This window comes from Coregonus lavaretus (assembly GCF_964263955.1).
Source record: "Coregonus lavaretus genome assembly, chromosome: 6".
Lineage (NCBI taxonomy): Eukaryota > Metazoa > Chordata > Actinopteri > Salmoniformes > Salmonidae > Coregonus > Coregonus lavaretus.
This window is the reverse complement of record NC_139993.1, coordinates 65628643-65654017: the sequence shown is the minus strand read 5'-3', so window position 1 is coordinate 65654017 and position 25375 is coordinate 65628643. Positions and strand designations below refer to the sequence as shown.

The window sequence follows — 25375 nt, the reverse complement described above, 5'->3', positions numbered from 1 at the left end:
GATGTGGCAACGATTCTGAATGAAGATGATGGTTTTGAGTACTAGCTGCCGAAGCACCAGCGCTGTGCTTGCCACCTACTCTACAGTCGATGCCCTGAAAGCAACATCCAGTGAGGCTTACAAAAAAGTGTCCCGTTCAACATTTGGCACTTTGGAACAAATGCGGAAGATCCACACCTGCAGCCGAAACGGTTGAAGATGCTTGCGACCTCCAGCTGCTGTGCCCGACTGCTACAAGGTGGAACTCCTGGTTCATGGCTGTAGAAAGACTCCTGAGGATCGTCAGAGACAAAGGAGAGGCGGCCATCAGAGTTCTCTGCACAGACTTCGAGGTTCCAATGTAAGTAAGGATTATGTATTATTTTGTCATAATTTAAGGTCTTGAATGTTGTCTAAATCTGTTGCAGTGTTTCCTGACCCTTTGCTTGGGGACTAATAACTGTTTCACATGATGTAGCCGTACACTATCATTGATCCATTTAATCAACTACTCATCCAGCCATTGATTACTGTAGTTCAATCAGGTGAAATGGTTAGTGGTCCCCTTTGTATAGTATAAAAAATGTATGCACTCACTAACTGTAAATCGCTCTGGATAAGAGCGTCTGCTAAATGACTAAAATGTAAATGTAAAATGTATAGGGTTAGGAAACAGTTATTATTATTATAAATTTTTTCATAAATTCCACCCAGTTGAACTCTCCTTCCTCACAGAGTATGCTGCCTCCATGATCATCAACATCCTGCAGGCTGAAACCAATGTCCAGATGGGGTGGCTACTTCCAACTGTCAACCTGCTGATCACAAAACCTGACCGAATCAAGTTGTCCCTGAAGTACTGTAAGCCTCTGGTGGATGCGCTACAACTGGGACTGAAGAAGCGCTTCAGCCACATGTTTCATCACCCCGAGCTGATCGCAGCTGCAATCCTTCTCCCCAAGTTCAAAACAACATGGACAAAGGATGACGCCACCATCAGAATGGGTAAGATAACGTGGTTAATTAACAGTATTTTATTATTCATAAACAACTGTGTATAGTGTACATTTTGACACTTCATAGATTTGAGAACCACACATTTAAACTACAATCCTGACTTTGTGGTTCAGTCCAATGGGTAGCCTACTAAGCCCTGTTGCTTGGTTTATATACAGTTTGAGGTTTATATACAGTTTGAGTCGGATGTTTACATACACTTAGGTTGGAGTCATTAAAACTAGTTTTTCAACCACTTTCTTGTTAACAAACTATAGTTTTGGCAAGTCGGTTAGGACATCTACTTTGTGCATGACACAAGTAATTTTTCCAACAATTGCTTACAGACAGATTATTTCACTTATAATTCACTGTATCACAATTCTAGTAGGTCAGAAGTTTACATACACTAAGTTGACTGTGCCTTTAAACAGCTTGGAAAATTCCAGAAAATGATGTCATGGCTTTAGAAGCTTCTTATAGGCTAATTTACATAATTTGAGTCAATTGGAGGTGTACCTGTGGATGTATTTCAAGGCCTACCTTCAAACTCAGTGCCTCTTTGCTTGACATCATGGGAAATCAAAATAAATCAGCCAAGACCTCAGAAATTAAATTGTAGACCTCCACAAGTCTGGTTCATCCTTGGGAGCAATTTCCAAACGCCTGAAGGTACCACGTTCATCTGTACAAACAAGAGTATGCAAGTATAAACCCCATGGGACCACGCAGCCGTCATACCGCTCAGGAAGGAGATGCGTTCTGTCTTCTAGAGATTAACGTACTTTGGTGCAAAAAGTGCAAATCAATCCCATAACAACAGCAAAGGACCTTGTGAAGATGCTGGAGGAAACAGGTACAAAAGTATCTACACTGCTCAAAAAAATAAAGGGAACACTTAAACAACAAAATGTAACTCCAAGTCAATCACACTTCTGTGACATCAAACTGTCCACTTAGGAAGCAACACTGATTGACAATAAATGTCACATGCTGTTGTGCAAATGGAATAGACAACAGGTGGAAATTATAGGCAATTAGCAAGACACCCCCAATAAAGGACTGGTTCTGCAGGTGGTGACCACAGACCTCTTCTCAGTTCCTATGCTTCCTGGCTGATGTTTTGGTCACTTTTGAATGCTGGCGGTGCTTTCACTCTAGTGGTAGCATGAGACGGAGTCTACAACCCACACAAGTGGCTCAGGTAGTGCAGCTCATCCAGGATGGCACATCAATGCGAGCTGTGGCAAGAAGGTTTGCTGTGTCTGTCAGCGTAGTGTCCAGAGCATGGAGGCGCTACCAGGAGACAGGCCAGTACATCAGGAGACGTGGAGGAGGCCGTAGGAGGGCAACAACCCAGCAGCAGGACCTCTACCTACGCCTTTGTGCAAGGAGGAGCAGGAGGAGCACTGCCAGAGCCCTGCAAAATGACCTCCAGCAGGCCACAAATGTGCATGTGTCTGCTCAAACGGTCAGAAACAGACTCCATGAGGGTGGTATGAGGGCCCGACGTCCACAGGTGGGGGTTGTGCTTACAGCCCAACACCATGCAAGACGATTGGCATTTGCCAGAGAACACCAAGATTGGCAAATTCGCCACTGGCGCCCTGTGCTCTTCACAGATGAAAGCAGGTTCACACTGAGCACATGTGACAGAGTCTGGAGACGCCGTGGAGAAGGTTCTGCTGCCTGCAATATCCTCCAGCATGACCGGTTTGGCGGTGGGTCAGTCATGGTGTGGGGTGGCATTTCTTTGGGGGGCCGCACAGCCCTCCATTTGCTCGCCAGAGGTAGCCTGACTGCCATTAGGTACCGAGATGAGATCCTCAGACCCCTTGTGAGACCATATGCTGGTGCGGTTGGCCCTGGGTTCCTCCTAATGCAAGACAATGCTAGACCTCATGTGGCTGGAGTGTGTCAGCAGTTCCTGCAAGAGTAAGGCATTGATGCTATGGACTGGCCCGCCCGTTCCCCAGACCTGAATCCAATTGAGCACATCCACCAACGCCACGTTGCACCACAGACTGTCCAGGAGTTGGCGGATGCTTTAGTCCAGGTCTGGGAGGAGATCCCTCAGGAGACCATCCGCCACCTCATCAGGAGCATGCCCAGACGTTGTAGGGAGGTCATACAGGCACGTGGAGGCCACACACACTACTGAGCCTCATTTTGATTGGTTTTAAGGACATTACATCAAAGTTGGATCAGCCTGTAGTGTGGTTTTCCACACTATTTGACTCCAAATCCAGACCTCCATGGGTTGATACATTTGATTTCCATTGATCATTTTTGTGTGATTTTTGTTGTCAGCACATTCAACTATGTAAAGAAAAAAGTATTTAATGAGATTATTTCATTCATTCAGATCTAGGATGTGTTATCTTAGTGTTCCCTTAATTTTTTTGAGCAGTGTATTTCCACAGTAAAACGAGTCCTATATCAACATAACCGGAAAGGCCGCTCAGCAAGGAAGAAGCCACTGCTCCAAAACCGCCATAAAAAAGCCAGACTACGGTTTGCAACTGCACATGGGGACAAAGATCGTACTTTTTGGAGAAATGTCCTCTGGTCTGATGAAACAAAAATAGAACTGTTTGGCCATAATGACCATCGTTATGTTTGGAGGAAAAGGGGGCCGAAGAACACCATCCCAACCGTGAAGCACCGGGATGGCAGCATCATGCTGTGGGGGAGCTTTGCTGCAGGAGGGACTGGTGTACTTCACAAACTAGATGGCATCATGAGGAAGGAAAATTATGTGGATATATTGAAGCAACATCTCAAGACATCAGTCAGGAAGTTAAAGCTTGGTCGCAAATGGGTCTTCCAAATGGACAATGACCCCAAGCATTCTTCCAAAGTTGTGGCAAAATGGCTTAAGGACAACAAAGTCAAGGTATTGGAGTGGCCATCACAAAGCCCTGACCTCAAGCCTATAGAAAATGTGTGGGCAGAACTGAAAAAGCGTGTGCGAGCAAGGAGGCCTACAAACCTGACTCAGTTACACCAGCTCTGTCAGGAAGAATGGGCCAAAATTCACCGAACTTATTGTGGCAAGCTTGTGGAAGGCTACCTGAAACGCATGACCCAAATTAAACAATTCAAAGGCAATGCTACCAAATACTAATTGAGTGTATGTAAACTTCTGACCCACTGGGAATGTGATGAAAGGAAGAAAAGCTGAAATAAATCATTCTCTCTACTATTATTCTGACATTTCACATTCTTAAAATAAAGTGATGATCCTAACTGACCTAAGACAGGGAATTTTTACCATGATTAAATGTCAGGAATTGTGAAAAACTGAGTTTAATTGTAATTTGGCTTCAACTGTAGATGGGGGATGGGGATGGATTCATGTAGGCTCATAACGGCCTGATTTCTATTGTCATCTCCCTTGTATTTCAGGAACATCAAGGACCACCTGGAAGAACCCTTTCTGCAGCTAGGTGATGGCACCAGTTCATCAGATGAGGAGGACTTCTTCTCTACCGTGAAGATGTCTCAAGCACAAGAAGGCTCCAAACAGCTGGACGGATACCTGGCCTGTTCAGCTGATCATATGGAGTTGCTCAAGTCCTTCCCGGCAGTCTGTAAGCTGTCTCTGAGGCTAAGCACACCCTTACCTGCATCAGCTGCATGTGAACGGCTGTTCAGCATTGCAGGACTTCTTTTCAGCCCCAGGAGAGCAAGGCTGGATTCCAGAAACTTTGAAAACCAGCTTTTACTGAAGATGAACCGTAAATTCTTCAACTTCAAGTAATGACAGCGTAACGCTAGCAAGCCCAAGGACACGGATGCCTTATGTGTTTTGTTAATTTATGTTTAAAATTCACAAGTTATAGGTGTCCTTGTTACAAAGGCATGATCACACTGATTTCTAAAACAGTTCTATCAGTGGTGATGTCCTCATATTCCTACAGTGCGGTTGTGTGCAGTTCTGTACATGTACTTTTGATAAGCTCATCAACATATTTTTTTTATGTATAGGGTTCTATTATAGGATGTTTTTTTCTAAAGCAAAGTGACTGTGATTGTAAGTGCTTACGTTTACTGGCTAAATTCCTTCATTATTAAGGCATAATTCTATTTTGTCTATTTGAGAATCCACATTCTTTTTTAAAATCTGAGCTCTTCTTGTATCCGTAAGACTGTTACCTTTCAGAAAAGCTCAAACCAAATAAAAGGTCTGCCTGTTTTGCTTTTTGGATTTACGGCTCGTACGTTTACCTTACGGCTATTTCATATCAGGTACTTTAAGACTTTTACTCAGTATTCTAATGGGTGACTTTCACTTTTACTTGAGTCATTTTCCAGTAAGGTATCTTTACTTTTACTCAAGTATGGCTTTTGGGTACTTTTTCCACCACTGCTTAATATAAGGAATTTGATGTATAACATTTACTTTTACTTTTTACTTTTACTCAAGTATGATGATTGAGTACTTTTTCCACCACTGTACTTAAGTACATTTAAAAACAGATACTACTTGAGTAAAAGTCTAAAAGTATTTTACTTGATGACTTTCACATTTACTTGAGTAATTTTCTATTAAGGTATCTTTACTTTTACTCAAGTATGACAATTGAGTACTTTTTCCACCGCTGGTGGCAGGTCATTGGTAAAAATAGAAAAGAGTAGAGGGCCTAGAGAGCTGCCTTGCAGTACACCACACTTTACATGTTTAACATTAGAGAAGCTTCCATTAAAGAAATCCCTCTGTGTTCTATTAGATAGATAGCTCTGAATCCACGATATGGTTGAAAACCAATAACACAAGTTTTTTCAACAACAGGTTATGTTCAATAATATCAAAGGCTGCACTGAAATCGAACATTACAGCTCCCATAATCTTCATATTATCAATTTCTTTAAACCAATCATCAGTCATTTGTGTCAGTGCAGTACACGTTGACTGCCCTTCTCTATAAGCATGCTGAAAGTCTGTTGTTAATTTGTTTACAGAGAAATAGCATTGTATTTTGTCAAACAATTTATTCCAACAGTCTGCTAAGAGCTGGCAGCAAGCTGATAGGTCGGCTGTTAGAACAAGTAATGGCAGCTTTAACATTTTTGGGTAGCGGAATGACATTACATTTTAGTCATTTAGCAGACGCTCTTATCCAGAGCGACTTACAGTTATTGCATACATTATTTATTTTTTATACTGGCCCCCCATGGGAATCGAACCCACAACCCTGGCGTTGCAAATGCCATGCTCTACCAACTGAGCTACATCTCTGCCGGCCATTCCCTCCCCTACCCTGGACGACTTGTGCGCCCCCCCCATGGGTCTCCCGGTCGCGGCTGGCTACGACAGAGCCTGGATTCGAACCAGGAACTCTAGTGGCACAGCTAGCACTGCGATGCAGTGCCTTAGACCACTGCGCCACTCGGGAGCTTTGGCTTCCCCCCCAAGCCTGAGGACAAACACCTTCCTCTAGACTCAGATTAAAGCTATGACAGATAGGAGTGGCTATAGAGTCAGCTACCATCCTCAGTAGCTTTCCATCTATGTTGTCAATGCCAGGAGGTTTGTCATTATTGTGTATGAATACGATGGCTCGCTGTTGGTTGTTGGCATTTCCTGCCTAAGTTTGCCAAATTTGCCAATTAAGTAAACATTAAAATTATTGCCAACATCAATTGGTTTTGTGATGAATAAGCCATCTGATTCGATGAAAAATGGAAGTTGAAGTTGAATTTGATTTTCTGCCTATAATTTAATTTAAAATACTCCAATGTTTTTTTCCCCATCATTCTTTATATAATTGAACGTGGCTTCATAATACAGTTTCTACTTATTTTTGTTGAGTTTAGTCACATAATTTCTCAATTTGCAGTAAGTCAGCCAGTCAGATGTGCAGCCAGACTTATTAGCCACTCCTTTTGCCCCGTCTCTTTCAACCTACAGTTTTTCAATTCCTCATCAATCCATGGAGCCTTAACAGTTCTAACAGTCAGTTTCTTAACAGGTGCATCTTTATCAATAATTGGAAGAAGCAATTTTATAAATTCATCAAGTGCAGCGTCTGGATGCCCCCTTATTAATCACATCAGACCAACAAATATTTGTAACATCCTCCACATATGAGTCACAGCAAAATATTTTGTATGATCTCTTATACACTATTTTAGGCCCAGATTTTGGAACCTTGGCTTTCCTGGATATAGCCACTATATTGTGATCACTGCATCCAATGGGTACGGATACAGCTTTAGAACAAAGTTCTACAGTATTAGTAAAAATGTGATCGATACATGTGGGTGATATAGTTCCTGTAGTGTTTGTAAACACCCTTGCAGGTTGATTAATAACCTGAACCAGATTACAGGCACTGGTTACAGTGAGAAGCTTCCTCTTGAGTGGACAGCTTGATGAAAACCAGTAAATATTCAGGTCCCCAAGAAAGTAGACCTCTCTGTTTACATCACATACACTATCAAGCATTTCACACACGTTATATAGATACTGACTGTTCGCACTTGGTGGCTTATAGCAACCCCCTAAAAGAATAGGCTTTAGGTGAGGCAGGTGAACCTGCAACCACAAGACTTAAATAACACTTGACATGGGATCTTCTCTAAGCATTACAGGGATATGGCTCTGAATATATACAGCAACACCTCCCCCATTGGCATTTCTGTCTCTTTTATAGATGTTATATCATTGTATTGCTACTGCTGTGTCATCAAATGAGTTATCTAAGTGAGTCTCAGAAATGGCTAATATATGAATGTTATCTGATGTTAGCAAATGATTGATTTCATTAACCTAATTTCTAAGGCTGCATATATTAATATGGGCTATTTTCAGCCATTTTCCTGGGTAGCTCCTCAGAGATAGACATAATATGGAAAAGATCAAACAAAGCAAGAGAAAAAAAACATTATTCAGCAGTGCATTAATCAGTTGGTGTGTGTCTGTGTGTGTTTGTGCTGCGGGGTTGAAGCTACGAACCCATAGGCTTGGCTCTCTCATCCCTTCCAGGCTTCTGGGAGAGAGGGTGGACAATGAGCCTGTCATAGCGGATGTAAGCAATGTCCCCATGCGCTCTGGAAGCTTTCATGGCTGGGATAAGTTCTTTCCTCTTCTGGCGCACAGCTTCAGGATAGTCCTTGTTGAGGAAGATATATGTTCCTCTCAAGTTCTTGGCTCTTTCCAGAACAGCTACCTTGTCCTTGAACCTCAGGAACCTGACCACTATCGGACTGGGCCTGTGGTGGGTTTTCCAGTACTGTGGGCACGCTCCACCTCAATCTTCCTGTGGTCCACCTTCAGTTTCTTAGTGATAATTTCCCTCACTTTGTCCTCAGACTCCGTCCAGGTCCATGTGGAGATTCTGCAATTCCGTCCACAACAATGTTGTTCTGCCTTGATTAAGACAGGCAGAGACACCACAGACAGGCAGAGACACCACAGACAGGCAGAGACACCACAGACAGGCAGAGACACCACAGATAGGCAGAGACACCACAGACAGGCAGAGACACCACAGACAGGCAGAGACACCACAGACAGGCAGAGACACCACAAGACAGGCAGAGACACCACAGACAGGCAGAGACACCACAGACAGGCAGAGACACCACAGACAGGCAGAGACACCACAGACAGGCAGAGACACCACAGACCGGCAGAGACACCACAGACAGGCAGAGACACCACAGACCGGCAGAGACACCACAGACAGGCAGAGACACCACAGACAGGCAGAGACACCACAGACCGGCAGAGACACCACAGACCGGCAGAGACACCACAGACAGGCAGAGACACCACAGACATGCAGAGACACCACAGACAGGCAGAGTGCTAGTAAGACAGCCAGTGACACAGAATGGTGTGCTAGGAGGAATCAATTTGCTTGATAAAGAACTGGTGTACTGTAGGGAGAGGGTGAATGAGGGGAGAGGTTTATTTCACAGTGACTATAAGAGAGATGACGTATAGTGACAAGATTACCCTGCTGAGTATTATTTTTGTTGAAAGAAATGGAACATTAAGTACTGTATTGTTCTCAGAATCAATTACATCAAGAACTCAATGACAAAGAAAAGCATCAGTACTCAAGACACTGCTTGATTATATTCAGACCTAGCCATGATGAGCGCTTGAAAGATATAGCCTCATTTTGTTTCTGTCTGTGTGAGTGCTCGCTTTGAATTTGTGTCCTATTTTTAGGCAACATAAAGAGAGTCAGTACTAAGAAGATGAAGTCTTCAGGGGGCAGTAGGAACCTGCAGGACCTTCCTCTCCACGCCTCGCAGGACGACATCAAACAGAGAAAAGTTCTGGACCTCAGGAGATGGTAATATATCACACAGATCATTATACTGTATTAACTACTACTGAGGTAACACACAGCTCATTATACTGTATTAACTACTACTGAGGTAACACACAGCTCATTATACTGTATTAACTACTGCTGAGGTAACACACAGCTCATTATACTGTATTAACTACTACTGAGGTAACACACAGCTCATTATACTGTATTAACTACTACTGAGGTAACACACAGCTCATTATCCTGTATTAACTACTACTGAGGTAACACACAGCTCATTATACTGTATTAACTACTACTGAGGTAACACACAGCTCATTATACTGTATTAACTACTACTGAGGTAACACACAGCTCATTATACTGTATTAACTACTACTGAGGTAACACACAGCTCATTATACTGTATTAACTACTGAGGTAACACACAGCTCATTATACTGTATTAACTACTGAGGTAACACACAGCTCATTATACTGTATTAACTACTACTGAGGTAACACAGAGCTCATTATACTGTATTAACTACTGCTGAGGTAACACACAGCTCATTATCCTGTATTAACTACTACTGAGGTAACACAGAGCTCATTATACTGTATTAACTACTGCTGAGGTAACACACAGCTCATTATACTGTATTAACTACTACTGAGGTAACACACAGCTCATTATACTGTATTAACTACTACTGAGGTAACACACAGCTCATTATCCTGTATTAACTACTACTGAGGTAACACAGAGCTCATTATACTGTATTAACTACTACTGAGGTAACACACAGCTCATTATACTGTATTAACTACTACTGAGGTAACACACAGCTCATTATACTGTATTAACTACTACTGAGGTAACACACAGCTCATTATCCTGTATTAACTACTACTGAGGTAACACACAGCTCATTATACTGTATTAACTACTACTGAGGTAACACACAGCTCATTATACTGTATTAACAACTACTGAGGTAACACACAGCTCATTATACTGTATTAACTACTACTGAGGTAACACACAGCTCATTATACTGTATTAACTACTGAGGTAACACACAGCTCATTATACTGTATTAACTACTGAGGTAACACACAGCTCATTATACTGTATTAACTACTACTGAGGTAACACACAGCTCATTATACTGTATTAACTACTACTGAGATAACACACAGCTCATTATACTGTATTAACTACTGAGGTAACACACAGCTCATTATACTGTATTAACTACTGAGGTAACACACAGCTCATTATACTGTATTAACTACTGAGGTAACACACAGCTCATTATACTGTATTAACTACTACTGAGGTAACACACAGCTCATTATACTGTATTAACTATTACTGAGGTAACACACAGCTCATTATACTGTATTAACTAGTACTGAGGTAACACACAGCTCATTATACTGTATTAACCACTACTGAGGTAACACACAGCTCATTATACTGTATTAACTAGTACTGAGGTAACACACAGCTCATTATACTGTATTAACTACTACTGAGGTAACACACAGCTCATTATACTGTATTAACCACTACTGAGGTAACACACAGCTCATTATACTGTATTAACTACTGCTGAGGTAACACACAGCTCATTATACTGTATTAACTACTACTGAGGTAACACACAGCTCATTATACTGTATTAACTACTACTGAGGTAACACACAGCTCATTATACTGTATTAGCTACTACTGAGGTAACACACAGCTCATTATACTGTATTAACTACTGAGGTAACACACAGCTCATTATACTGTATTAACTACTGAGGTAACACACAGCTCATTATACTGTATTAACTACTACTGAGGTAACACACAGCTCATTATACTGTATTAACTAGTACTGAGGTAACACACAGCTCATTATACTGTATTAACTACTGAGGTAACACACAGCTCATTATACTGTATTAACTACTGAGGTAACACACAGCTCATTATACTGCATTAACTACTATTGAGGTAATACACAGCTCATTATACTGTATTAACTACTACTGAGGTAACACACAGCTCATTATACTGTATTAACTACTACTGAGGTAACACACAGCTCATTATACTGTATTAACTACTGAGGTAACACACAGCTCATTATAGTGTATTAACTACTACTGAGGTAACACACAGCTCATTATCCTGTATTAACTACTACTGAGGTAACACACAGCTCATTATACTGTATTAACTACTGAGGTAACACACAGCTCATTATACTGTATTAACTACTACTGAGGTAACACACAGCTCATTATACTGTATTAACTACTACTGAGGTAACACAGAGCTCATTATACTGTATTAACTACTGAGGTAACACACAGCTCATTATACTGTATTAACTACTACTGAGGTAACACACAGCTCATTATACTGTATTAACTACTACTGAGGTAACACAGAGCTCATTATACTGTATTAACTACTGAGGTAACACACAGCTCATTATACTGTATTAACTACTGAGGTACTAGTTAATACAGTATAATGATCTGACTCATCCTCTGGCTTAAAAACAGAAGTGGAAACTCTTGAGGTACGTTAGCTCAATGTACGGTAGTTGTGTGGTAAGAAACGGAAGCAAAAAAAACAACACAGTTCAATCAAAACCGTCTAACCTATAGCAGAGCGCTTTCCCCACGCCCACTCCTTTCCCCACGCCCACTCCTTTCCTTTCCCCACGCCCACTCCTTTCCCCACGCCCACTCCTTTCCCCACGCCCACTCCTTTCCTTTCCCCACGCCCACTCCTTTCCCCACGCCCACTCCTTTCCACACGCCCACTCCTTTCCTTTCCACACGCCCACTCCTTTCCTTTCCACACGCCCACTCCTTTCCACACGCCCACTCCTTTCCACACGCCCACTCCTTTCCTTTCCACACGCCCACTCCTTTCCTTTCCACACGCCCACTCCTTTCCACACGCCCACTCCTTTCCTTTCAACACGCCCACTCCTTTCCTTTCCACACGCCCACTCCTTTCCTTTCCACACGTCCACTCCTTTCCACACGCCCACTCCTTTCCTTTCAACACGCCCACTCGCCCATATATTCGTTCGCCATATTGGGATGCAGCTACCCCACAGATTGAACAATGAGCCAGATATTTCACTGGATGTATAAATGTGATTTTATGACTAATCCAAGATAGACCAGAGCCTGTCGATTCCAATGGGAGCAATTTAATCATAGTGGGCAAGGAGGTGGGCAGAGCCAAGTACGAGCTAGTGAGATCCTATTGGCGTGTTCTAGCGTTTATTTGCATATTTCCGTTAGGGAACGCCTACTCTGTGAAGTGCGCATGTGCAATAACTTTATTCACCCTTTGCACTCCTTCTAAAAAACAAACTTTTTTGAAACTTTGGCAAAGGGTAAAGTCTACAAAACGCAGTCCACTCTGTTTGTTACAGATTCTAGTTTTGGAAACAGAAAACTGTATGGAGATCAAATATTCAATCGATGAGAAATTTAGCAGAATGTAGGCCAAATCCATCTTCTCCCACTTGCCGGCCACTGGGCTTCCTTTCATCACCATATTTGGTAGTGAGTGGAAACGCCAACCGGATGCTTCACATTTATACATCCAATGAAATATCTATCTCATTGTTCTATCTGTGGCTAAACGGTTAGCGTCGTCACTAGCATAACAAGCTAGCTAGCTTGGTTCTTAAACTTTGCTTGCCCTCGCATTGGCTACTAGCTAGCAGGCTAACTAAACACACCAGACAACAGGTTTGATAGGATGTAACTAGCTTTCAATCCCTGCTAGCTCACGTTAGCTAGCTAGCTTGTTTCAACTTTAATTTGCAAGTTAATGTTAGCTAGCTGACTGTTCTCAAATGTTTGTGTAGTGCACAAAAATAATGAAGGATCCAACTACAGTGGGGAGAACAAGTATTTGATACACTGACAATTTTGCAGGTTTTCCTACTTACAAAGCATGTAGAGGTCTGTAATTTGTATCATAGGTACACTTCAACTGTGAGAGACGGAATCTAAAACAAAAATCCAGAAAATCACATTGTATGATTTTTAAGTAATTCATTTGCATTTTATTGCATGACATAAGTATTGGATACATCAGAAAAGCAGAACTTAATATTTGGTACAGAAACCTTTGTTTGCAGTTACAGATATCATATGTTTCCTGTAGGTCTTGACCAGGTTTGCACACACTGCAGCAGGGATTTTGGCCCACTCCTCCATACAGACCTTCTCCAGATCCTTCAGGTTTTGGGGCTGTCGCTGGGCAATACGGACTTTCAGCTCCCTCCAAAGATGTTCTATTGGGTTCAGGTCTGGAGACTGGCTAGGCCACTCCAGGACCTTGAGATGCTTCTTATGGAGCCACTCCTTAGTTGCCCTGGCTATGTGTTTTGGGTCGTTGTCATGCTGGAAGACCCAGCCACGACCCATCTTCAATGCTCTTACTGAGGGAAGGAGGTTGTTGGCCAAGATCTCGTGATACATCGCCCCATCCATCCTCCCCTCAATACGGTGCAGTCGTCCTGTCCCCTTTGCAGAAAAGCATCCCCAAAGAATGATGTTTCCACCTCCATGCTTCACGGTTGGGATGGTGTTCTTGGGGTTGACTCATCCTTCTTCTTCCTCCAAACACGGCGAGTGGAGTTTAGACCAAAAAGCTATATTTTTGTCTCATCAGACCACATGACCTTCTCCCATTCCTCCTCTGGATCATCCAGATGGTCATTGGCAAACTTCAGACGGGCCTGGACATGCGCTGGCTTGAGCAGGGGGACCTTGCGTGCACTGCAGAATTTTAATCCATGACGGCGTAGTGTGTTACTAATGGTTTTCTTTGAGACTGTGGTCCCAGCTCTCTTCAGGTCATTGACCAGGTCCTGCCGTGTAGTTCTGGGCTGATCCCTCACCTTCCTCATGATCATTGATGCCCCACGAGGTGAGATCTTGCATGGAGCCCCAGACCGAGGGTGATTGACCGTCATCTTGAACTTCTTCCATTTTCAAATAATTGTGCCATCTCACCAAGCTGCTTGCCTATTGTCCTGTAGCCCATCCCAGCCTTGTGCAGGTCTACAATTTTATCCCTGATGTCCTTACACAGCTCTCTGGTCTTGGCCATTGTGGAGAGGTTGGAGTCTGTTTGATTGAGTGTGTGGACAGGTGTCTTTTATACAGGTAACGAGTCCAAACAGGTGCAGTTAATACAGGTAATGAGTGGAGAACAGGAGGGCTTCTTAAAGAAAAACTAACAGGTCTGTGAGAGCCGGAATTCTTACTGGTTGGTAGGTGATCAAATACTTATGTCATGCAATAAAATGCAAATTAATTACTTAAAAATCATACAATGTGATTTTCTGGATTTCTGTTTTAGATTCTGTCTCTCACAGTTGAAGTGTACCTATGATACAAATGACAGACCTCTACGTGCTTTATAAGTAGGAAAACCTGCAAAATCGGAAGTGTATCAAATACTTGTTCTCCCCACTGTATGTTGGTACTTCGTGTCATGTCTGGCTACTGCTTGTCCATGTGCTAGCTAACGGCAACAAACCCAGACGAGCTAAACGTGAAAGCATCCAGCAGAGACCAGCTTGTCATTAGCTAGCTAACATTAGCTATAATATAGCTATAAAGCATTATGTTTACTGTTAATGTTTTTAACTAACATTATATATTTATTTGATTGTATATACTTTATATACATAGTCTTAGCAAGCTCTTTGGCAGCAAGCTAAGATATTTTTAGCTATAATATTTAGCTAGCTATCTTTGCCAACGTTAGCCTAGCTAGCTAGCATCAAGTGTAGGTGATATAAAAATGGCCGTAAAAACAGTTCTAGCTAGGTTTAGAAGTAAGACTGACGTTTATTTTTTACCGGAGAATTACTTTTAAATTACTTTTGATGCACCGTAGCAAATATTTGTAAAACTAGCTGAGGAGGCACTCAGTTTCATTAATAAACTCACTGCTTCTCTCTCTCTCTCTCTCTCTCTCTCTCTCTCTCTCTCTCTCTCTCTCTCTCTCTCTCTCTCTCTCTCTCTCTCTCTCTCTCTCTCTCTCTCTCTCTCTCTCTCTCTCTCTCTCTCTCTCTCTCTCTCTCTCTCTCTCTCTCTCTCTCTCTGTCTCTCTCTCTCTCTCTGTCTCTCTCTCTCTCTCTCTCTCTCTCATCTCTAGGTACTGTATCAGCCGCCCCCAGTACAAGACGTCATGTGGGATATCTTCATTAGTTTCCTGCTGGAACTTTCTGTACAGCACACTGGGAGCGGGGAGGTAGGCATTTTATCATTGTCTGTAGCTCTGAACCTGAGGCAATGAGATCACCGCTCGTTGGAGGAACAGACTACATCTTTAATACTTCTTATATTCGTAACACAAGAGATATGCACACACCAAGACAAATGTTTCCACCACATTATAGCGTGTAGTACATTTTAATTAGTCAGAAATAAGAGGAATAACAGCTATTTGATTGTTATGTGTGTATTTTCAGTCTCCCACCCATCTCCCAGGAGGGGGCTCTTCAGATCCTAGGCTTCCAGCCTCCTTTTGAGGAGATCAAGTTTGGTCCTTTTACAGGCAACGCTACTCTGATGAGGTACAATACTCAGAAATACTCTGATTTTTTTTTTACACTAGAAACAAGGTGCACAGCAAATGGCTACAGATCTTTTTTTTTTTCTTTTTTCTTTGTGAACAGATGGTTCAGGCAAATCAATGACAATTTCCGTGTCCGTGGATGTTCCTATATTCTGTACAAACCCCACGGGAAACACAAGACAGCAGGAGAGACCGGTGAGTACGTCTTCACGGAAGTCTTCCTCTCTACTATCAAACTGGCTATGATGTAACAAGCTGGCCTCAGCTTGGAATTACAAAGAGGTCCAGTGTGTTCAAATGTCAGTCGATCCAGCAATTGTGGCTTGGGGCAGGCTTTGACTTGAGTTAGTTGTCATCCGGGTTTTTCTGTTATATGAAGAAATCGCTTTTGTTTGACAATGAAACCGAAGAGATTAAAAAAGCATACAGTAGCACAGACTGTCCGCATGATTCTGTTTTTTACATTTAGTGTATTTTGATTATCTGTCCTCGCTGTTCCAGCTGAGGGGGCGTTGTTGAAGTTGACCCAGGGGTTAAGGGATGACACCATGGCCTACATTTACCACTGTCAGAACCACTACTTCTGTCCTGTGGGCTTCGAGGCTACACCGTTCAAAGCAGCCAAGGCCTACAGGTACGTTTCTCTCATATCCATATTTACTTTCTAACAGGTCAGATTCATGTTGCCAATTTACAAATAAACATTGTTTAGGCCTAACTGTGGATGTATTCGTTAAATGTAATTATTTTTCGATTACTAATGATTTTATCACATTGTCAACCACGTAACTCCTGCTGTCAACCACGTAACTCCTGCTGTTAACCACGTAACTCCTGCTGTCAACCACGTAACTCCTGCTGTCAACCACGTAACTCCTGCTGTCAACCACGTAACTCCTGCTGTCAACCACGTAACTCCTGCTGTCACTAAGTTGTGCCAAATGTTTGTTCTTGTTTACTTCTAAGGGGTACATTACCAACTAATGAAATGGAACACTGGATTCTGATTGGTGAACCAAGCAGGAAACACCCTGCTATTCACTGTAAAAAGTATGTTACTTTCTGACTTCAAATGCTTCAAAGAAAATTATATATACAGTGGGGAGAACAAGTATTTGATACACTGCCGATTTTGCAGGTTTTCCTACTTACAAAGCATGTAGAGGTCTGTAATTTTTTATCATAGGTACACTTCAACTGTGAGAGACGGAATCTAAAACAAAAATCCAGAAAAACACATTGTATGATTTTTAAGTAATTAATTTGCATTTTTTTGCATGACATAAGTATTTGATACATCAGAAAAGCAGAACTTAATATTTGGTACAGAAACCTTTGTTTGCAATTTCAGAGATCATACGTTTCCTGTAGGTCTTGATCAGGTTTGCACACACTGCAGCAGGGATTTTGACCCACTCCTCCATACAGACCTTCTCCAGATCCTTCAGGTTTCAGGGCTGTCGCTGGGCAATACGGACTTTCAGCTCCCTCCAAAGATGTTCTATTGGGTTCAGGTCTGGAGACTGGCTAGGCCACTCCAGGACCTTGAGATGCTTCTTACAGAGCCACTCCTTAGTTGCCCTGGCTGTGTGTTTCGGGTCGTTGTCATGCTGGAAGACCCAGCCACGACCCATCTTCAATGCTCTTACTGAGGGAAGGAGGTTGTTGGCCAAGATCTTGCGATACATGGCCCCATCCATCCTCCCCTCAATACGGTGCAGTCGTCCTGTCCCCTTTCCAGAAAAGCATTCCCAAAGAATAATGTTTCCACCTCCATGCTTCACGGTTGGGATGGTGTTCTTGGGGTTGTACTCATCCTTCTTCTTCCTCCAAACACAGCGAGTGGAGTTTAGACCAAAAAGCTCTATTTTTGTCTCATCAGACCACATGACCTTCTCCCATTCCTCCTCTGGATCATCCAGATGGTCATTGGCAAACTTCAGATGGGCCTGGATATGCGCTGGCTTGAGCAGGGGGACCTTGCGTGCGCTGCAGGATTTTAATCCATGACGGCGTAATGTGTTACTAATGGTTTTCTTTGAGACTGTGGTTCCAGCTCTCTTCAGGTCATTGACCAGGTCCTGCCGTGTAGTTCTGGGCTGATCCCTCACCTTCTTCATGATCATTGATGCCCCACGAGGTGAGATCTTGCATGGAGCCCCAGACCGAGGGTGATTGACCGTCATCTTGAACTTCTTCCATTTTCAAATAATTGCGCCAACAGTTGTTGCCTTCGCACCAAGCTGCTTGCCTATTGTCCTGTAGCCCATCCCAGTCTTGTGCAGGTCTACAATTGAACCCTGATGTCCTTACACAGCTCTCTGGTCTTGGCCATTGTGGAGAGGTTGGAGTCTGTTTGATTGAGTGTGTGGACAGGTGTCTTTTATACAGGTAACGAGTTCAAACAGGTGCAGTTAATACAGGTAATGAGTGGAGAACAGGAGGGCTTCTTAAAAAAAAACTAACAGGTCTGTGAGAGACGGAATTCTTACTGGTTGGTAGGTGATCAAATACTTATGTCATGCAATAAAATGCAAATTAATTACTTAAAAATCATACAATGTGATTTTCTGGATTTTTGTTTTAGATTCCGTCTCTCACAGTTGAAGTGTACCTATGATAAAAATGACAGACCTCTACGTGCTTTGTAAGTAGGAAAACCTGCAAAATCGGCAGTGTATCAAATACTTGTTCTCCCCACTGTAGTACTTTTTTTTGTACCATGTTGTCTTGTTAGTTGATTGCATTACTTTTATCACATAATTATTTCTCACTTCTCTAACTTTGGTTGTTTTTAGGTGGGCTGATATTGTTACAGATCTCAACACACAAAATCCAGAATACCTTGATATTCGCCACACGGAGAGGGGTATTCAGTGCCGCAAAACCAAAAAGGTTTTAATTTTAATTTCAGTTTATAATTATGTTAGTTAAGGGGACCAGTTATGCTAACACGGGGATGGGGATGAGTAAGGCCCGCAACGTTCAGGCCCTACCCTGCCCAGGCCTGATTGCTTCTGCCCGGTCCGGTCCGGCCCTCCCCGAAACCAGAAATCCATTAGCTGCTCCCCTCCCCGAAACCAGAAACCCATTAGCTGCTCCCCTCCCCGAAACCAGAAATCCATTAGCTGCTCCCCTCCCCTCCCCGAAACCAGAAATCCATTAGCTGCTCCCCTCCCTGAAACCAGAAACCCATTAGCTGCTCCCCTCCCCGAAACCAGAAATCCATTAGCTGCTCCCCTCCCCTCCCCGAAACCAGAAATCCATTAGCTGCTCCCCTCCATGAAACCAGAAATCCATTAGCTGCTCCCCTCCCCGAAACCAGAAATCCATTAGCTGCTCCCCTCCCCGAAACCAGAAATCCATTAGCTGCTCCTCTGTCTGTCACTCGCTCCCGGTGCGCTGCACGCTCTTTGCTTATGGTGGCTCTGAGTCTGTGAGTGACAATAGCAACGGCTTCGCTTGGGCTGCTCTTCTCCATGACGAGACGTGAGAGCTGTTAGCTACTTTTCATCACTCTAAACTCTGACAAAAACTCAAGGAACATTATTATTATTATCTGTGAAATAACATATATTGTCTTATATTTGGTTGAAGCACTTCTGGCACCATGTTATGATCTTAGTCAGATATGACTGTACTGCGCAGCAGAGCACGAGCAAACGGCTCAGCTTCAAAATGTTAGTGATACCCGAGCCCTGACGTATCCTAGTTATGGATGAAAAATAAAACAGGCCCTAACCTAACCCAATGTAGAATGTCGGGGCCCGTCGGGCTCGGGTCAGGTAGCAGAGCTCAAGTATGAGTTTCTGACGTGAACCTCTCCTCTTCTCAGTTTATAGTTATGTTAAAATGAAAAAGTTGAAGGTACCATTCTTGGGTCTGTACAGCGTTTCTGACGTGAACCTCTCCTCTCCTGGCAGGTGGGAGGGAACCTTCACTGCATCATGGCCTTCCAGAGGGTCAACTGGCAGAAGCTTGGCCCCTGGGCCCTCAACCTGGAGAACCTGAGGCATGACCTCCACCACCAGGGGTCTGAGAGGGCCCAGGGGGGCTTAGCAGAGGCCCAGGAGGACAGGGAGAAGACCTCAGGAAAACACCAGGCTTTGGCCCGGCTAGGCCGCTCCAACAGCACAGGCACCAGTAACCAGAAGGACGTAGCTTGGAAATGCCTGTCTAACACCACCGAGTACAGACACAGGAGCTCAGCTGAGAGCGATCTCGAAGAAGATACCACAGATGACTGAGACTCAGTGAGAAGGCTGTGGAATTAATTAGTGCTGCTAAAATATGCTGGTTAGTATATCTAACATTCTCATGGTTTTCACCAAAAAAGAAAGCCACAGTGTTCTTTTATCCCATCTAGCACACTTATAGCATCGTCAAGATTCCCATCAAGGATTTTGCTGGATTATTCTGATGGAAAGTCCGTACAACATACAAGTTGATACACTTTAGTGTGAAAACGATGTTTAATCATCTAGCAAATGTATAGAGCGGCAGGTAGCTTAGTGGTTAAGAGCGTTGTGCCAGTAACCGAAAGGTCGCTGGTTCTAATCCCCGAGCCGACTAGGTGAAAAATCTGTCGGTGCCCTTGAGCAAGGCATTTAACCCTAATTGCTTCTGTAAGTCGCTCTGGATAAGAGCGTCTGCTAAATGACTAAAATGTAAATGTAGAGGACTGCTGCTATTAATCAGAATGTCTGATATCATTGCATTTAAAAGCCATTAAGAATAATAAGATCAATTCATTATACACTTTAAAGTGAGTTGTGTTAGTTTGCGAATGTGACTGAAATCCAGTTACTACAGTAAGCCAAGTTTTTCTCAACTCCACGATGCACATCACATCAATGGAGTTAAGCGGAGACAACTGTGGGCGGACTGTACCTCCAACTACATCGAGTCGCTGTCAGTCGATACTTGTAAGAATTTAAGTTCTTAAACCCTCACCTTGTACCTATATTTGTCCTCTGTAGCTGCTTTTCTTTGTTTGCTGAAATCCACACTTTTTAATAAAACTTTTGTCAAATACAACAACCGGCTGTTTCCTTGTATCGACTGACAGCGACTCGATGTAGTCGGAGGGACACTCCGCCCCCACAGTCGTCGCAACCCAACTCCACCGAGATGTGCATGTGGTAGAGTTGAGAAACCAAGCTACAGTGAAACCAACTGCATAAACGTGCATCAAACAATACAGTGGGTACAGTTGACATTGTGATGTCCTGTGAAACTATGTTAAGTGTAGACGTTCTTTTCCCAAAAGAAAATACCTGAGAAATGAAGTCAAAGGATGATAATCACCTACCAAGATGTAGAGATTTCTCTTTGTGTTGTTATTGATGTCCAACGTGAGAGACAAGGGATAAGGAATGCTTCCATGTTGTGTCTAAAGCCACAGTTAACTCTCCAGCTCAAGCATCTGTGGTTTCGTGTCTAGACTGATCCCAACACTACTATAAATGTATCATTATTTATTCATGTGGATTAGATGACTACTTTTTCTTAATAAATAACCATTTATATAAACTCATATCAAAAAGTGTCATAATTTTACAAATAATGAGTCACAGAGTAGCACAGTATGAGTCATAAAACCCATAACATCTAGCGGTCAAACAAGGAAATGGTTCCAATGACACCATCCCTGTTAGCAAAGGTGTCAGCTAGAGATGACGTGCAGGAGCTTGCAGGGATTTGTAGTTCTGCATAGCGTCTACGTTGATGCTAATTAGCATTTTGGAATCAGAGTAAATAGAGCATAATATATTGATAAAAGTCACCTTGTCTGAGAGAGATTTACATGGTTATTAAAACGTCACGCCAGGGTAAGACTACACGAAACAAAGGCATGATGTTTATTAGTATTTTTTTTAAATTTACCCCATTTTCCTCCCCAATTTTGTGATATCCAATTGGTAGTTACAGTCTTGTCCCATCGCTGCAACTCCCGTACGGACTCGGGAGAGGTGAAGGTCGAGAGCCGTGCGTCCTCCGAAACACAACCCGCCAAGCCCTGCACTGCTTCTTGACACACTGCTCGCTTAACCCGGAAGGACCCTCCCCTTAACCCGGCCAAACCCTCCCCTAACCCGGACAACGCTGGGCCAATTGTGGGCCGCCTCATGGGTCTCCCGGTCACAGCCGGCCCGGGATCGAACCTGGATCTGTAGTGACGCCCCTAGAACTGCGATGCAGTGCCTTTGACCGCTGCGCCACTCGGGGAGGCCCCTTGATGTTTTGATAACCATGTACATTTGAAATGTTTCTGAAAATGAATGGTGGAAAAACGATTGGAAGCATTTTCCTGTTTGACCGTCAGGTTTAATGGGCATTACGACGCCTCCACTGTGGATCTCTACATGATATTAATGTGGACTTACATAACGAGTAATAACCGGTACCGCTGCACATTGACTCTGTACCGGTACCCCCTGTATATAGCCTCTGTACCGGTACCCCCTGTATATAGCCTCCCTACTGTTATTTCACATTGACTCTGTACCGGTACCCCCTGTATATAGCCTCTCTACTGTTATTTCCCATTGACTCTGTACCGGTACCCCCTGTATATAGCCTCCCTACTGTTATTTCCCATTGACTCTGTACCGGTACCCCCTGTATATAGCCTCCCTACTGTTATTTCCCATTGACTCTGTACCGGTACCCCCTGTATATAGCCTCCCTACTGTTATTTCACATTGACTCTGTACCGGTACCCCCTGTATATAGCCTCTCTACTGTTATTTCCCATTGACTCTGTACCGGTACCCCCTGTATATAGCCTCCCTACTGTTATTTCCCATTGACTCTGTACCGGTACCCCCTGTATATAGCCTCCCTACTGTTATTTCCCATTGACTCTGTACCGGTACCCCCTGTATATAGCCTCCCTACTGTTATTTCACATTGACTCTGTACCGGTACCCACTGTATATAGCCTCCCTACTGTTATTTCCCATTGACTCTGTACCGGTACCCCCTGTATATAGCCTCCCTACTGTTATTTCACATTGACTCTGTACCGGTACCCACTGTATATAGCCTCCCTACTGTTATTTCCCATTGACTCTGTACCGGTACCCCCTGTATATAGCCTCCCTACTGTTATTTCCCATTGACTCTGTACCGGTACCCCCTGTATATAGCCTCCCTACTGTTATTTCACATTGACTCTGTACTAGGGCGGCAGGTAGCTTAGTGGTTAAGAGCGTAGTGCCAGTAACCGAAAGGTCGCTTGTTCTAATCCCCGAGCCGACTAGGTGAAAAATCTGTCGATGTGCCCTTGAGCAAGGCACTTAACCCTAATTGCTCCTGTAAGTCGCTCTGGATAAGAGCGTCTGCTAAACGACTAAAACAACATAAAACATGTACCGGTACCCACTGTATATAGCCTCCCTACTGTTATTTCCCATTGACTCTGTACCGGTACCCCCTGTATATAGCCTCCCTACTGTTATTTCCCATTGACTCTGTACCGGTACCCCCTGTATATAGCCTCCCTACTGTTATTTCCCATTGACTCTGTACCGGTACCCCCTGTATATAGCCTCCCTACTGTTATTTCCCATTGACTCTGTACCGGTACCCCCTGTATATAGCCTCCCTACTGTTATTTCACATTGACTCTGTACCGGTACCCACTGTATATAGCCTCCCTACTGTTATTTCCCATTGACTCTGTACCGGTACCCCCTGTATATAGCCTCCCTACTGTTATTTCACATTGACTCTGTACCGGTACCCACTGTATATAGCCTCCCTACTGTTATTTCCCATTGACTCTGTACCGGTACCCCCTGTATATAGCCTCCCTACTGTTATTTCCCATTGACTCTGTACCGGTACCCCCTGTATATAGCCTCCCTACTGTTATTTCCCATTGACTCTGTACCGGTACCCCCTGTATATAGCCTCCCTACTGTTATTTCACATTGACTCTGTACCGGTACCCCCTGTATATAGCCTCTCTACTGTTATTTCCCATTGACTCTGTACCGGTACCCACTGTATATAGCCTCCCTACTGTTATTTCCCATTGACTCTGTACCGGTACCCCCTGTATATAGCCTCCCTACTGTTATTTCCCATTGACTCTGTACCGGTACCCCCTGTATATAGCCTCGCTACTGTTATTTCACATTGACTCTGTACCGGTACCCCCTGTATATAGCCTCCCTACTGTTATTTCCCATTGACTCTGTACCGGTACCCCCTGTATATAGCCTCGCTACTGTTATCATTACTGTTATTTTACTGCTTTAATTTTTTACTTATCTATTGTTTACTTAACACTTATTTTTCTTAAAACTGCATTGTTGGTTAAGGGCTTGTAATTAAGCATTTCACTGTAAGGTCTACACCTGTTGTATTCGGCGCATGTGACAAATAACATTTGATTTGATTTAATAAGAGCTCATACTGAAGATTGCTTTCTCATTCTCATAGCTTGATTTCCATGTAAAGTGTTTTTATTTTATTTTTTACAGATTTGGTTCTGTGCATGTATTTTCCTTCCTCTGAGGCCTCAGACCCAGGCATGTTTCCATGGATCTGTCTTCGTAGCTATACTATGTAAGCAGGAATAGATCCTGGTTATTTAATACACACGGAGGACAGAACACTGGCTACATTACATCATCTGTTCTCAACTATTTACCTGGCTACATTACATCATCTGTTCTCAACTGTTTACCTGGCTACATTACATCATCTGTTCTCAACTATTTACCTGGCTACATTACATCATCTGTTCTCAACTGTTTACCTGGCTACATTACATCATCTGTTCTCAACTGTTTACCTGGCTACATTACATCATCTGTTCTCAACTATTTACCTGGCTACATTACATCATCTGTTCTCAACTATTTACCTGGCTACATTACATCATCTGTTCTCAACTATTTACCTGGCTACATTACATCATCTGTTCTCAACTATTTACCTGGCTACATTACATCATCTGTTCTCAACTATTTACCTGGCTACATTACATCATCTGTTCTCAACTGTTTACCTGGCTACATTACATCATCTGTTCTCAACTATTTACCTGGCTACATTACATCATCTGTTCTCAACTATTTACCTGGCTACATTACATCATCTGTTCTCAACTATTTACCTGGCTACATTACATCATCTGTTCTCAACTATTTACCTGGCTACATTACATCATCTGTTCTCAACTATTTACCTGGCTACATTACATCATCTGTTCTCAACTGTTTACCTGGCTACATTACATCATCTGTTCTCAACTATTTACCTGGCTACATTACATCATCTGTTCTCAACTATTTACCTGGCTACATTACATCATCTGTTCTCAACTATTTACCTGGCTACATTACATCATCTGTTCTCAACTATTTACCTGGCTACATTACATCATCTGTTCTCAACTATTTACCTGGCTACATTACATCATCTGTTCTCAACTATTTACCTGGCTACATTACATCATCTGTTCTCAACTGTTTACCTGGCT

The 25375-nt window shown here is 43.0% G+C and overlaps 1 protein-coding gene across 1 annotated transcript in view; it reads left to right on the top strand.

Moving 5' to 3' along the window:
* LOC311131366 (basic immunoglobulin-like variable motif-containing protein) overlaps positions 1-21653 on the top strand; it is a 30986-nt gene extending 9333 nt beyond the window's left edge. Inside the window, exons 3-10 of the mRNA XM_084164327.1 lie at positions 9161-9287; positions 15457-15552; positions 15773-15877; positions 15980-16074; positions 16381-16513; positions 16846-16929; positions 18678-18774; positions 19803-21653. Coding sequence (XP_084020453.1) covers positions 9161-9287; positions 15457-15552; positions 15773-15877; positions 15980-16074; positions 16381-16513; positions 16846-16929; positions 18678-18774; positions 19803-20126 — 1061 coding nt within the window. The 3' untranslated portion in view covers positions 20127-21653. The remainder of the gene's footprint in view (positions 1-9160; positions 9288-15456; positions 15553-15772; positions 15878-15979; positions 16075-16380; positions 16514-16845; positions 16930-18677; positions 18775-19802) is intronic.
* Positions 21654-25375: the final 3722 nt, after the last annotated feature.